This window comes from Vanessa atalanta, chromosome 7, assembly GCF_905147765.1.
Source record: "Vanessa atalanta chromosome 7, ilVanAtal1.2, whole genome shotgun sequence".
Lineage (NCBI taxonomy): Eukaryota > Metazoa > Arthropoda > Insecta > Lepidoptera > Nymphalidae > Vanessa > Vanessa atalanta.
The window spans coordinates 5,424,530-5,438,494 of NC_061877.1; the positions used below are offsets into that span (position 1 = coordinate 5,424,530).

The window sequence follows — 13,965 nt, forward strand, 5'->3', positions numbered from 1 at the left end:
ATTATTGGATATTACGGTACCAAGTCAGTTTAATGCGTGTCTCAAAAACTATTGATTTTATGGTTATTTGACTTAACCTTCTAAGGTATTTTTGCAAGTAAAACTAATCAACCTATTTTCCCCTCCAATTAAGCGTAAATCTGAAAATAGAGATTGATAAAACTTAACACGAAATACTCTATAAATTATAAAATAAATATGGACTTTATACTTATTATTAATATTAAAATATTTAGGGCAGAAATGTTTAATAAATCAAAGAATCTTAAATAATGGCATTAGCGATAATTAGGTCACAGTTGAATATTCCCTATAAACGAAGAATAAGTCAAATCTTATCAAACCAGTAGATAAACTAACAGTACAATCTTATGCATCTCATATCGTAGTAAATAGATCACTGATGATCTAATAACAAATAACTATCGTTTATGCTCTAAATACAACAAGACAAACCAAGGTCTTGGGCCAGCCTGGGTGCGGTGTCACACTCTGATGGCGACCTGGGCACGCACCCGAAATACTTAAGTATTACTACTGCCGACTTAGCACAACGTTTTTCTGACATCGATCTGAATAGTCGTTTCTATTATTCTCATCTTCATTTAAAAAAATAATAAGCTAAAAATCAGTGTTGTATAAATGTGATATTCGGGTTTTAAAGATGAATTCGCCTTGTTTTGCGAACACACCTTATGTTTTTCATCCACCCTCTGATTCCTCCGCGACCGAAACAGATGACAGTACCGACTCGGGGTGTGAGAAAACTGTCGGGAGCGATATACGAACGAAATATAGCGATCCAAAGCGTCGAACAATTAACAAAGTTAGTAAAAAAATTCTGAAAGTAATTGAGCGTCTAACGTGTAATATAAAGCGGTACTCAAAGACAAAGAACGCGAGAGCAAATGGAAAGAAAAATGAACGTCGAGGTTAGTATCAAAAGCAATGCACTTTATAACTTAATATTAAAGTACAAAGTATTTTCACATATTAAAATAAACACTAAAACTTGATATTTTCTTAAATTTTGATTAATGAACTTTCTAAATGTGAAAGTTAGATCATCATAGAGCGTATCATCTCCTTAGGTTTCTAGGTAAGGAGATGATAAAGGATAAATGGATAAAAAAATATTGCAACATATATAATACATAACATGTGTTACATAATATATGTAACACGCTTCAAATAATCAAATACAGTTTGTCTATGCGGAAGCGGTTACATAGAATTTTTACTATTTTTAGAAATGTTTATCCCTTAATCGTACTAAAAAGTTTGGCCAGGGCATAAAAATACCACTCTAGTGTAGTATTAACTTTTCTAAGCCTGTGATTGGCGGCAGATTGACATTGTCCACTTATATATGGAGCCGAGATGGCCCAGTGGTTAGAATGCGTGCATTTTAATCGACGATTGCGGTTCATACCCATGCAAGCACCAATTTTATGCGCTTAATTGTTTTTATAATTAATCTCGGTGAAGGAAAACATCGTAAGGACACCTGCATGTGTCTAATTACAACGAATTCTGTCAATCTGTATATTCTCCAAATCCGCATTGGAGCAGCGTGGTGGAATAAGCTCCAAACTTTCTCCTCAAAGGAAGAGGAAGCCTCAACCCAGCAGTGGGAAATTACTTTAATTTATTATATATATATATATTAAATACAGTCTGTTACTTTATTTTACCTAAAAAAAAGGCAACATTTTAATTTACTTCTAAACAAACCGGCGTAACATCCTTATTATAAATTATAAAATAAATACCCGAATAAAGTAAAATAATTATTACAATTAATTTTTATAAGGAAATATCATAATATCAAGTTCCTCATACTATAATTAGACATATTTGATCAAGACCTCATTGAGTTTAAGTAACCGAATGAAATGTTATTTATTGCGACCACCAAAGGTCAAATCTTCGCAGCTTTATGTGCTTGAATATACAGGTTTTATTGGTAAATGATAAAAATATATTTGTCGTGCCAATTGTAATAAAATGAATAGTTTCTGTTGAATGATTCTGACATTATTAATTATTTATCGAATAAGAAGTCACAAAAGTCTGTTCTTGTTGTCGTAACTGTCTCAATACTTTTATGTCTTCTCGAATGTCGAATTTGAACTTCGAACATAACAAAGTTCAGTTACACATTAAACAAGTCTGCCATCCTTTTCGTTTTTTTTTTTTTTCAAAATATCACTTAAATAAATAATCGTTAGGTTATACTTATCTTTTAATTACTTTTAAATTTACAACTTGGTAGATATTATTTTGATTCATATATTATTTTAATTAAATAACTGTAGATTCGCAACTTTTATTAAAAATACTTAGTTTACATAAAACTTTAATTATTTCAAAATATAAAAATTAAAATGACCTATCAATTATATTACCTAAATAAAGTGTACGTACCGAATTGAGTCTGAAAGGTCGTAAATTAAGAGTCGGTTTATTTGTCTATTTTCTGTATATTTATTTTAATTGACATTCAGAATTGGCGATTGAGTGAAAATAATTGCGATTCACAGTGAAATAAAGAGCTAGTTCTTTTCGGGCTTATGTACTTGAATTAATTATATTTTGATACTTAAAATTAAATAAATTCATATGACTTTATTTCAATTCAGTGAACATTGAAGTACACACTGATGCTTGCAAAGAAAAATTAATAATCAAATAATATAAATGCAAAAGTGTCTGTTTGTTCGTTTGATACGTTTTTACAAATTAATAAATGAATAAATCAAAATAAATTGACATTGCCTAGCTACTGAAAGTTTATGTAAAATAATTATATATATATATGTCAAACAGTCCAACGCTATACATTTTTTTGATATTAACAAAAAGCTGTAGGTGGAATACGAGATTATTTTGATGTTTTGATATTAGAGTATAGAGTTACGTTTTTTAGTAGTATACTACAAAATAAATAATTTTACTGGAATGATACATTATGTTTTTCCATATATTTTTTCGAATATGAGTAATTTCAGTGCAATTATTGAAAGATATATTGAGGTTTTTATCGATATAATATTTATGGATTAATAAGTTGTACAAATATGTAGTACATACACATACTCAATTATCATTTACCACCGTACAAGGGTTCTTTGCAATGAATAATAAAGAAACATACTTTTCATCTTAACCGGATCATAGCTGTTCAAAATGAACTTATCTAATATATTTCTCGTGAAAGTAAAGGATAAAAAATTGTTGCTATGGTCGATAAATTATAATATATATTATAAAATACATTTTCTTTGTTTTTCAATTATTCTGTGCACATTTTTAATAACCTTATTATCATTTTTCAATAGTTGCTTACGTAAGAACGTTCAATACGTTATCTCAATAACGAGGAATGTTTCAATATATCAGAAACAAAAAAGTACTATTAAAGTTTATTTATGTTTCATTGTAAAGTCACATAAAAATAAAGTATACAATAATTTGTAAATATTATTTAAATCATTCACGAACTAACATTTGCTAATATACACATTCCATAAACACATATTATAAACTGACCATGTAATTTGACATAAAGGTAGTATAAGACAAGGATATAGAATATTTTGGTATTAATATTTAAATAATCTTACTAAAGCCCACATCATATGCATACACATTGTTAATAAACCATAGAAATTCATATGAATTTAGGTTACGCATTCTAGGCGTTTAATGCTATATCAACTTAGCTTGCCTTTAATAATAAGTACTACTTAATATGTATGATTAATATTTACTTAATTCAGGGCGCGTCCGTATATATAATACCCTTGAAGCATTATAACTTAAATACAAGTTCCGGGGAACACATGTCTGACCATGTAAAAACAAATTACTGACAAGGGAAAACCAATTAGAAAAGGATATGTTCTGAAGTGTCAATTAAAGTAGATAAGGGTGTGAATTCAACAGTGATTTCTATTATAAATTTTTAATTCTTAATCCTTTATATTATTATATAATTTACTAAATTCTAATGATTATTAATATTTACTTAAAAATCTTTTAAGAAATATGTGAGAATCGACATTGTTATTAGAAGGTAAGAATGTTGACTTAAAAATGATATCCGTATATCTCTGTCACACTACTTTTGTACAATTACGTATAAAATATTATACGGATTTTGATAAGGATCAACACGATGATAAGTCGTGACATTGAATATTAACATTTCTGAAATCAAATTAAAATAATTATATTCTGTTTAGTTTCATAACAAAATCACTCAATAAAGATAAATCGCAAATATATTTTCACTTGTTTTATAAAAAATCACGGGAACTGGTTTAAATTTGATTAAACGCGCTAAACTACTGGATTTAAATTCGGGTAACCGCTGCTGAGTTTTTTTGGCTTATTTATTCCTATAATTATTACTTATCGTGTACATTTGAAAGAAATATGTTGTGAGGTGATGCAAGCCTCGAAACATATTCTGTCACATGTATTTCTTACAAGTCACTCTGGAATAGTGAGCTTGAATTAGCTTCTTACTTCTCCTTAAAAAGTATAGTGCTGTCAAGTAATATTTAGAAGTCGTTTCTTTATATACATATATACAAATATATTCAGTCAAAATATATTAAAAATAAAATATATTATTCAGACACATGTTGACGATTCTGAATACAATTACTTTCCGGACTCTAGGCACTTTGAATATCCTTGCTGAGTGTGCAACTTTCGTACTATTCCTTCCCGTCTTTTATGTGCAAAAAATATGATAAAGAGACCCTTCATCGTCCTTGACGTATTGAAAATGTGAGCTTGGCTTTTTGGAATGACGTCAAAGGGTACCAGCCCGAATATTATACGTATTGGAATAAATTTTGTAATTATTACTTGCATATTACCAAGAAAACATATATTTATTTCATGAATAACTAACAAATTATATTATACTTAAAAATGTTTAGACATTATATTATGAATCTATAGGTAAATAACATTAGTTATTTAAAAAAAAAACCTGTTTTTTCTCCGTGTTTACGAATATATACATACAGGAGTCTGTTATTTGGAAATTTCTTTTATTAGTTAAATATAATCGCGTTATATTGAATGATCTCTAGCAAATGAACGTTACTTGCGTAATAAAGCTATTTATTTGCTAAGTCAATGCACCCTCACTTTGTTGAGTTTGTCTGGGCTATGTTTTTAATCCGATTCTATAAAACAAAGTAGTAGTAATAGCGGAATTAAAAACGATTTATTTCTTTTCAAAAATTTATATAAAATACATTTCATTCATAATAAACAATATCAGTTTTTATACTATAAATCATGTTTAATTATTTTATATAGGTATATTTTTAATGTATCTGTACGTTTTTAATACTATTTAGATTCATAATCTAAATTTTAGAAATTATGTATGCATGGTATTAGCTCGTTGTCCGTGGTATTAGCCATTTATTCTTAATATTATTATTCTAGCTGTCTCTTTAACATTATATTAGGATACAATTTAGCCATATTCATGTTTGCTCAACTGATATTTATCTTTTCAACTCTGACATTAATCTATACCATATAAATATATAATGACTAATAAAATACGCGGCATTTGCACAATAAAACGCAAAGGGTGCGCCTACGCATCGCGTTAACGTGACAAGCACAGTTCCGCCCTTTGATTGGTTCAGTGCTTTCCTCGCTCCACTGATACTATACAACGTGTGTTCCATTTCTGACAATCGATGTCTTGCACAACTGATTCAATATTCACGATTTTCCCGTGGAAACTATTTGGATGCATACTAAATTAAAAAAAAAAAGTGTTGTTGTTAATCCATGAAAGAGAAAACAACTAAAAAGATATTTTCGTATTGATAATATTAATAATAATCATAATTAAGAATAAAATCCGTAAAAAAATATATGACGTTCCTACAGAAATATACTTATCGTGAGCATTGGCCGATTGTTATTATACGTACGTACTTACCCAAAATATGAGGGCAAAATATAAAAGAAAAATATTTTAAGGTAAAAAATTTCTTCGTTTTATATCACGAATCATTTTAATTTGTTGATTCCTTCCACGTTTAACCGAGCTATCGCATGGTTGCAACATCATCCAGAACTTACACCTAACTTTGTGATACAAGACAGTAGCTTAAGGGCGTGACGTCAACGTGATAAGAATATAATATCAGAACACCTATTGTATTTCTTATGTTCAGAATCTAAATGTACAAAACCTGTGCTTCATTCGAATAATATTCTTCTTGGTGAATATAATTTTTTCGGTTCACAACACAGAATAAATGTGTATTTTTGAAAGACTAAATGTGCAAAAGATCCATAAATATATTTTTATGACGACCAAGCCGCTATGGCTTAGTGGTTATAAAAAAAACAAACCCAGGCTTGTATCACTGGAAAACATCGTGAAGCAACCTGCAAGTGTCTAATTTCTATGAAATTCTGCCACATGTGTATCCAACAAATAGTATTGGAGCAGCTTGCAGCTTGGTAGAGTGAGCTCCACACCTTCTCCTCATAAAGGAGAGGAGGCCTTAGCTGTGGGAGTTTTACAGGTTACTTTACTTTACTATTTATTGTTTGAATACTATAAGCATTATACTTCTCGTTGGTGTAGTGGCTAGCTAATAAGGCCGCATACCCCCAAGGCTCTCGATTCAAGCCCCGGGCTGGACCTATTAAGAAATGTGCACACTCTCATTCCTCTGATAACATCTTAAGCGAATTGTCGTCAGTCAAAATTTAAGAGTGAGGGAATAGAGAAAACGCAAGTGTACTATGTCCGAGTGGATGGTTACTGACTAAGAATAACCGTCGTGGTCAAAATCAGTCGGGCGAGACATCATCATCATCATAAATTCTAGATATTATAATTCTATAATGTTATATCTTTGAATATAATTATACTAATAATATAATAAAATTAAATATTATCAACGTTGCTTACTTAATCAAATGTAATGGTTTCTCAAAAACAAATCTTCATTTATTCCTGTTGTTATTGCAATGGTCAATAGTAATAATTAATTTATTTCCTATTAATATGACGACAAAGCAATCTGTGTTGCCTTCCCACGAGAATCGAATTGTTGTTATGTAATTTAGTTCATTGAATAAAGAGACAGATGTCTTGACTTTGCCGAACACGCCAACAGCTGTTTACATTCATTTGTTAAAGTTTAATTTGTATTTCGATATTAATTTAGTTACAAATCCACATATTCCTATTGAAAATGTATTCTAAATTGTACTAAATACTGTAGTAAAAATGTTAAATTCGTGATGTGGAGTGTTTGATTATCTTTAATGTTAAGATAGAGTATCGGTTTTCTCTTCTTGAAGATTACACTTAATGGGATCAAAGAAATTAGTCTGTAGGGATCTTTCAATTTGTTTAGCTTTATTTGTAGTAATTAAGACAAATTGGTGTTTACATTTAAAGAAAAAACAAAACATTATAATTAATTGTTATATAGTCATTTAATTGCAGAAATTAAAGTATTTTTATACATTAATGAAAAACTTTTTACCTTCACAACCTTTACGCAAAATTAAACAAAAAAATATGTAAAAAAACAAACGTATTTTTTTTTCGATTAAATTGGTAATCGAAAAAAAAAAATACGATAACTGTAATCGAAAATTAAAACAAAAACAAAGTGACAAAAAAATCGATACCCGTTTCATTGTAATTAGGAAGTTTGACTTCAGTGATAAATTACACTAGGCTTACTTTACGTGACCTATTTCTGATCGCTTAATAAAATGAAGTTGAATGGAACAGACCATGACACGTAGTCGAGTGATGGATGGTCAGAGTGGTCAGAACAGAATTTACCTATTTGGTCTTGTACAGTTAAACTGACAATCGCCGCACCTCGCCTTTGGACAATATATTGTATGTCAATCACTGACGACACGCACGGAAGTGTGCATTACCGTAATTTTCGTTTGTTTTGTATTCGAACATGGTTTAAATAGAATCATTAAATATAACGCACTGATTTATAAGCCTCATAGTGTTTGTTGATAATAAGAATAAACAATAAAGTTACACGCGACACGTTAAACTGATTATTTTATTAATATTATTTTTAGCTCTTTTTTAACGATTTTGTCGTAGAAAATTCTTATTCGTAATATAATTGTAAAAATGTATATTAATCTGAACATCAAATAACTTTAAAGATCTTTGACTTGAAGAAATTTATATTTTTTATATATGTAATACCCAACATATTAAACTAAATTATTTATGACTTTTGTTATTGAAAACCTAATTTCAACCCTTAAACTTTCAATGGAATATTTTTTCTGAACCTCAACCTTAACGATTTCTATAATAATCTTATTACAATTTATTTTTCAATACGAAATAGCTCAATCGTTCTACCTTAAAGTACCAATAAGATATAAGTATGAGTACCTAATAAACATTGTGGCATATATCGTACGAAGCTGTGTGTAACTGATATGGGGCAGGGAATTCGAGCTTACATTCGCCTTTTTTATGTCAACATTGATCGAGTTTAGGATGGTATGACCGGTGCTTAGTACAGCGTGTCGTAATCAGCGAACAAAGCGGGTATTTTATTGTGATTTACATACAGAAAGTGTCACTGTGGGCTTGCCCTGTGACAGTGGACCGGTGTGCGCGGAATCCGACGCGCGGTCTAACACGTGAAATGACATTTTGACGGATATGTTATGTTACGCTAGCGACGAATAATCGAGTTATTTTGGTGAGTAATGTCGTGTTTTAAATTTTTTTAAGTTATAGATTTTGTTTTTTTTCTTGTATTTATGAATGAAAGTAAAATAAATGTATTTTCTTGTATATCAAACGGTGACTAATTAAGTAGGTTCAGTGTTAGCGACTTTGTTCACGTCAACATTTATAGCTGTAATGAAAAATTTTATACACAATATTTAACGGACCACCTTTCAATTAAATTTGAGCAATAGTTACGTTCTTTCACATATAAATAATGATTTTATTGATTTGGCTTCTATATTTGCAGTAAACAATAATAATTAAGTAATTGTACACGACTATCATACGTTGAACGTAATCCTACAACCGAATCGCAAAGTAGGGTCAACTGAGAATATAAGTTATTCTCATTTTGAGTAACTACATAAATATAACATATAAATTATTAATCAGTTTAAAAGATTTTTCGTTTACATGTACTTTTATCCTTCATCTATTTATCTATACGATACCCTTTCATTTAAATATAATAACAAATCACAAATATTATAAATATAACAAATATGTATTGTTTGTAAATTATAATTTGTACTATATTGACTTTCCATTAAGCGCTTAAGGATTTCCGTAAACATTAAATTGAAACGAATATTTCCCCTCGATCGTTATGAAGGCTTATTCGAAAATATTCGATATTGGGTAATGGAGGTGTAACGGATTAATTTCGCCCAATGATCTGGTGCGAACAACAAGCCAATTCGATACTATCAATCGTATCTGCTGAAATTATATTGCTTATTCGAGAGCTATCCACTTTCCCTTAAATTATCGACTTCCATCGAAATTCCATCATTTAGGTGAGATACTAATTGAGCCGATAAAACAAACTTAAGATGAGAAGCACCACCCTTAAAAATGTTTGATGTTTTAATCAATTTATACGTTTATGTTTTTTGTATATATAACCTTTAAACATTTTATATTTTAAATATAACATTTAATTTGTCAGTATTATTGTGTATATTGAACAGGCAACATTCGAATTATATTCGTTTTATTCCATTCATTTTATATATAATATTAATATTGAAAAATATGCGATTATTTTCGGTTATTCGATTTGATAATTAAACATTTTCATATAAAATAGACTGTACAATAAAAACTCTTATGCCGATCGAAAATAATGTCGATCACAGTTTCTACTGATTTTCGACTGAACTATTATCGATTCTAAGCACGATCGTAACTTTATAAAACTTTCAAGTTGGAATTCTTTTATATGTTTACCGGTAAACATTTCCAATTTTGGCCTGAGGAAATGTTTTATTTCATTCACACTATACGTGATCGAGAATATGTGACAGCTCAGCAATTGGCAGACACAGGTGGCACTTGACAGTTTACGAATTTTCGAATGATAATGGATTACCTGTATCCTTTTTTAATAGTTTGTACAATACTTTATAAAAGAGATACAAATATGTTAACTGTATGATAGGGTTTTGTGTCAGCCAGTAGTACTACCTATTCATCATATATTCTATGGCCAAACACCAATATTTTGTATTGCTGTGTTCCGGTTTAAAGGACGAGTGAATCAGTGTACTACAGCTACAAGGAACATAAGATATTTGTGACCAATCTTGGTTGCGCATTGTAATGGACAATAATATTTCTAACAGTGTCAATGTATATAGGGCGTGATGGCAACATACCAGGTGGCCCTTTCGCCAGTCTGGATTCCTACATAAAAAAAGACGTAATCAACATCCTGTAAGCTCACTTTCAGAGAAATCAGCTATATTTCAATTTATCAGAACAGTAATTATGTTCTAAATTAACGCGCAGCTGTGTATCGATCAGCTTTCAGCTGCATTGCAAAATTAGGATACCGATTGTTTTAGCTTTCATTTACATTTAGCGGTAGTATTTCCTTTCATAGTTTTGAGTTGTTTATCAGAATGTGCCAAATATATTCCATCATTCAATATATATTTATGGTTCAATTACGTGAATAGATTTCTCCCATAAATCTCTCGTAATTTGGTATAAATTATTTTTGTCTTCTATGCATACTTAGACTGTATACAGTGAGATTATAATTTACTGTAGTTTATTTGTTGAAATGTATGAAATTTATTAGTAATGTGATTACCTCAATGTGACACAATAATTAGTTTAAATTAGTTATGATATTCGTTCATTTTAGGTATACAATAAATGTTATCGACCATGACACAGCATACATAATATTTGCGCTGTGTTCTTCAGTAATTAGAGATACATTTAAACACTGAATCCTTTTTTGTGAAAGTACTTTTTTGATGTTCGTATTTTTTTATACATATATGGCAAATACGCCACCTGATGGTAAGTGGTCACCACTGTTCATCGACTTTAGCGCCGTATGATAATTTACATAGCCAATGCACAATCAGTCTGGGAACTAACTATATTACTTCCATTATACCTTAGGCACAGGCGGTTACAGTGCCTCACTCACCCTTCAAACCAGAACACAACAGTATTAAGTATTTCTGCTAGGCGAGAGAATATATGAGTGGCTGGTGCCTACCTAGACTTACACGAAGGGCTTACACAAAGCCACCAAGACTTCATTATTAAATAAATAAATAGTTAATTTTAATAAATGATAAATGTGTAAATTTAATATTTGATGTCGAACAGTGTTGGATAGGAATGATATGAAAACTCAGTGATAGTTTAAGCATAATTTAGTATAAATAGTAATATTAATGGAATATTCATTTGTATATTATGAATAAACTAAAATTTGATTTGATCTCAATTATTGAAAGGCTAGAGTGAACGTTTTATCGACAACAGGAACTACACTACTAAAAACCCGAAACGCATCTTAGTAGTCTTTATTTTGCTTAAGCCGAAAATAAACCTGAAATATTATTAAAATTAAATCGCTTTCTAGACTTGTTTGGGCTTAGGAAGGCGGAAGTTTGGGATTATTTGTAGAGTTTACATTTGAAAACTAAGTCATTACTTAGTTTTCAAATGTAAACTCTACAAATAATCCCAAACTTCCGCCTTCCTAAGCCCAAACGGACAGGCATACATTTTCCATTTAATAACATTTTATTAAATGGAAAATGTATGCCTGTCCGTCACACCATTTCCTCAAACAATCGATATGCTATAAAGTTAGGATTTTTTTGCTTTTTTCTTCAGTATTAAATTGTATTATGGATTCCTCTGTATGAAAAACTCTTGGGTAAGTGCCAGAATTACCAAAAACAGCGTCATTGTATGTCTTTCCATGGTACCTTTTACTTACTCTTACATTAAATAGGAAATTATGGCTATAGTTTAATTTATGTGTAGGAAATCATAAAAAAACATATAAAGGGTAAGAGCAGCCAGTACTTTTATCGTATCGGATCTTATTATTACTAAGCAAATTTTATATACATTTTTGTCCAAGCGTTAATTGTCGGTATAAATAGTAAAATTAACAAAAACCTTTAATGTGCATCGGCTTGGATGTTTGTTCATTTCACTTCACACTAAAATATATTCCGTTAATAAAAAAAGTGAGTTACTTAAGTGAAACAATAGTTTATTCAATTTCCTTTTTAATTCATACAGATAACCTATCAGACGATGTGTTGCTGTCAAGACCGCCCGTGAAGTCTCCGAGCACACCTTCCCAAGCCACAACACCAACAAATAAACGTAAGTGAAAATTAAATGTTTCGTAAACCGTCATATACATTATACTGGTCTGTGTATTGAAAACGTATTATTTCAGTTTCGAAACATTGTTGTTATAATAAATTTGTGATTTATTCGAAAATATCATAATTATTTCCGTTTTAATTATATTTGCTTTTATTAATCGGATGAAAATTATTTATATGAACCAATCACAGAGACGGAAGCGAGTATTAGTGATTAAGTTAATTAACTATGAATAAATAGGAATTTAGTGATATAATTTTGTTGATGTACAAATTAATGTGGCATTAAAATGTAATGCAGTAGAGCTCAAAAAAAAAATTAACAAATCATAAATAAAAAAAAAAAAGTTCCCGGCTGAAATAATCAGAACAGTCTAATGAACTCCAATAAGGTATCGAGGGCATTGTCATTATATGTATTTGTAATATATGGGCAGGGAATACTACATTAGAAATAAAACAGTAGAGGGTGCTCAGATTTCTTCAACAAATAGGAAATATCTGATTATCTTCAAACAGCTAAACAAATCTTCTATGTACAGTTGCGAACACTCTAGATCGATCTTTCAAACGAATATCGGTCGGTACATTTGTTATTCGCTACGATGCACAGACACACAACACTCCTCTTTTTGCATCGGGAGATAAAACAGCACGGACGCAAGTCTGCGGAGAAACAAAATAAACTATTAATTAGTTACATTTGGTTTTTTTAAAGAGTTTATGTATTTTTAATGCGTCGTTAAGCAGTTTAAAGCTAAAGATAATAAAATTCAGTATGTTATACGTTATATAATGTGTCGTATATTTTTTGTTTTGAGTTATAGCTGTGTTATATACTATTTGTCAATCTATTCGAAATATAAAATCGTTCTAAACTTATGAAATAGTAACCTAAAAGACATTATTACAAACAGATTCTGAATACGAATTATATAAATTACTTTGATGCTAGTTCCCGTCTAGATAGGTACTTCCCACTCATAACTTATTCTACCGCTACGTATTACTTCTTAGTATCGCAGTGTTCCGGTTTTAAGGGTAAAACCAGGATAATTAAAAGCACAAGGAACCTAACTTGGAAATATTTCTTATGCTGTCAATGTCCATTGAAAGAGGAAACCACCTACCCTCAGGTGGCGCAGTTGCAAGTAAACCTGTTGCAATTAAAAACATATTATACTTTAAAAAAAAAAAGCTAAATAACATAAGCTTAATAATAATTATTATTAGTACAGACCAAATTAAAATATACCAATTTCAAACATTATCTATGAATTAAATAACTCTTAAAATTTTACAATTTGTATCAACAATATCGGAATTCTATGTTTGTTGTTTCGTACACAAATAAAAAAGGTTTCTTTTAACAATAAATAAATACTGTATATAAATATATGGTAAGAATGTGTGCATGTGTGTGTGTGACTTCGTTCGAGAGTATTTTCTGATATCACAATACTTTGAACAATGTCTCAAGATGAAAGATTAAATAAAAATGTTCGAATC

The 13,965-nt window shown here is 29.9% G+C and overlaps 1 protein-coding gene across 1 annotated transcript in view; it reads left to right on the forward strand.

Annotated features, from left to right (window-relative positions):
* Window positions 1-12,451, forward strand: part of LOC125065140 — a 56,040-nt gene extending 43,589 nt beyond the window's left edge. The window contains exon 7 of the mRNA XM_047672604.1: window positions 12,365-12,451. Within this exon, the coding sequence (XP_047528560.1) occupies window positions 12,365-12,406 (42 nt within the window). The 3' untranslated portion in view covers window positions 12,407-12,451. The remainder of the gene's footprint in view (window positions 1-12,364) is intronic.
* Window positions 12,452-13,965: the final 1,514 nt, after the last annotated feature.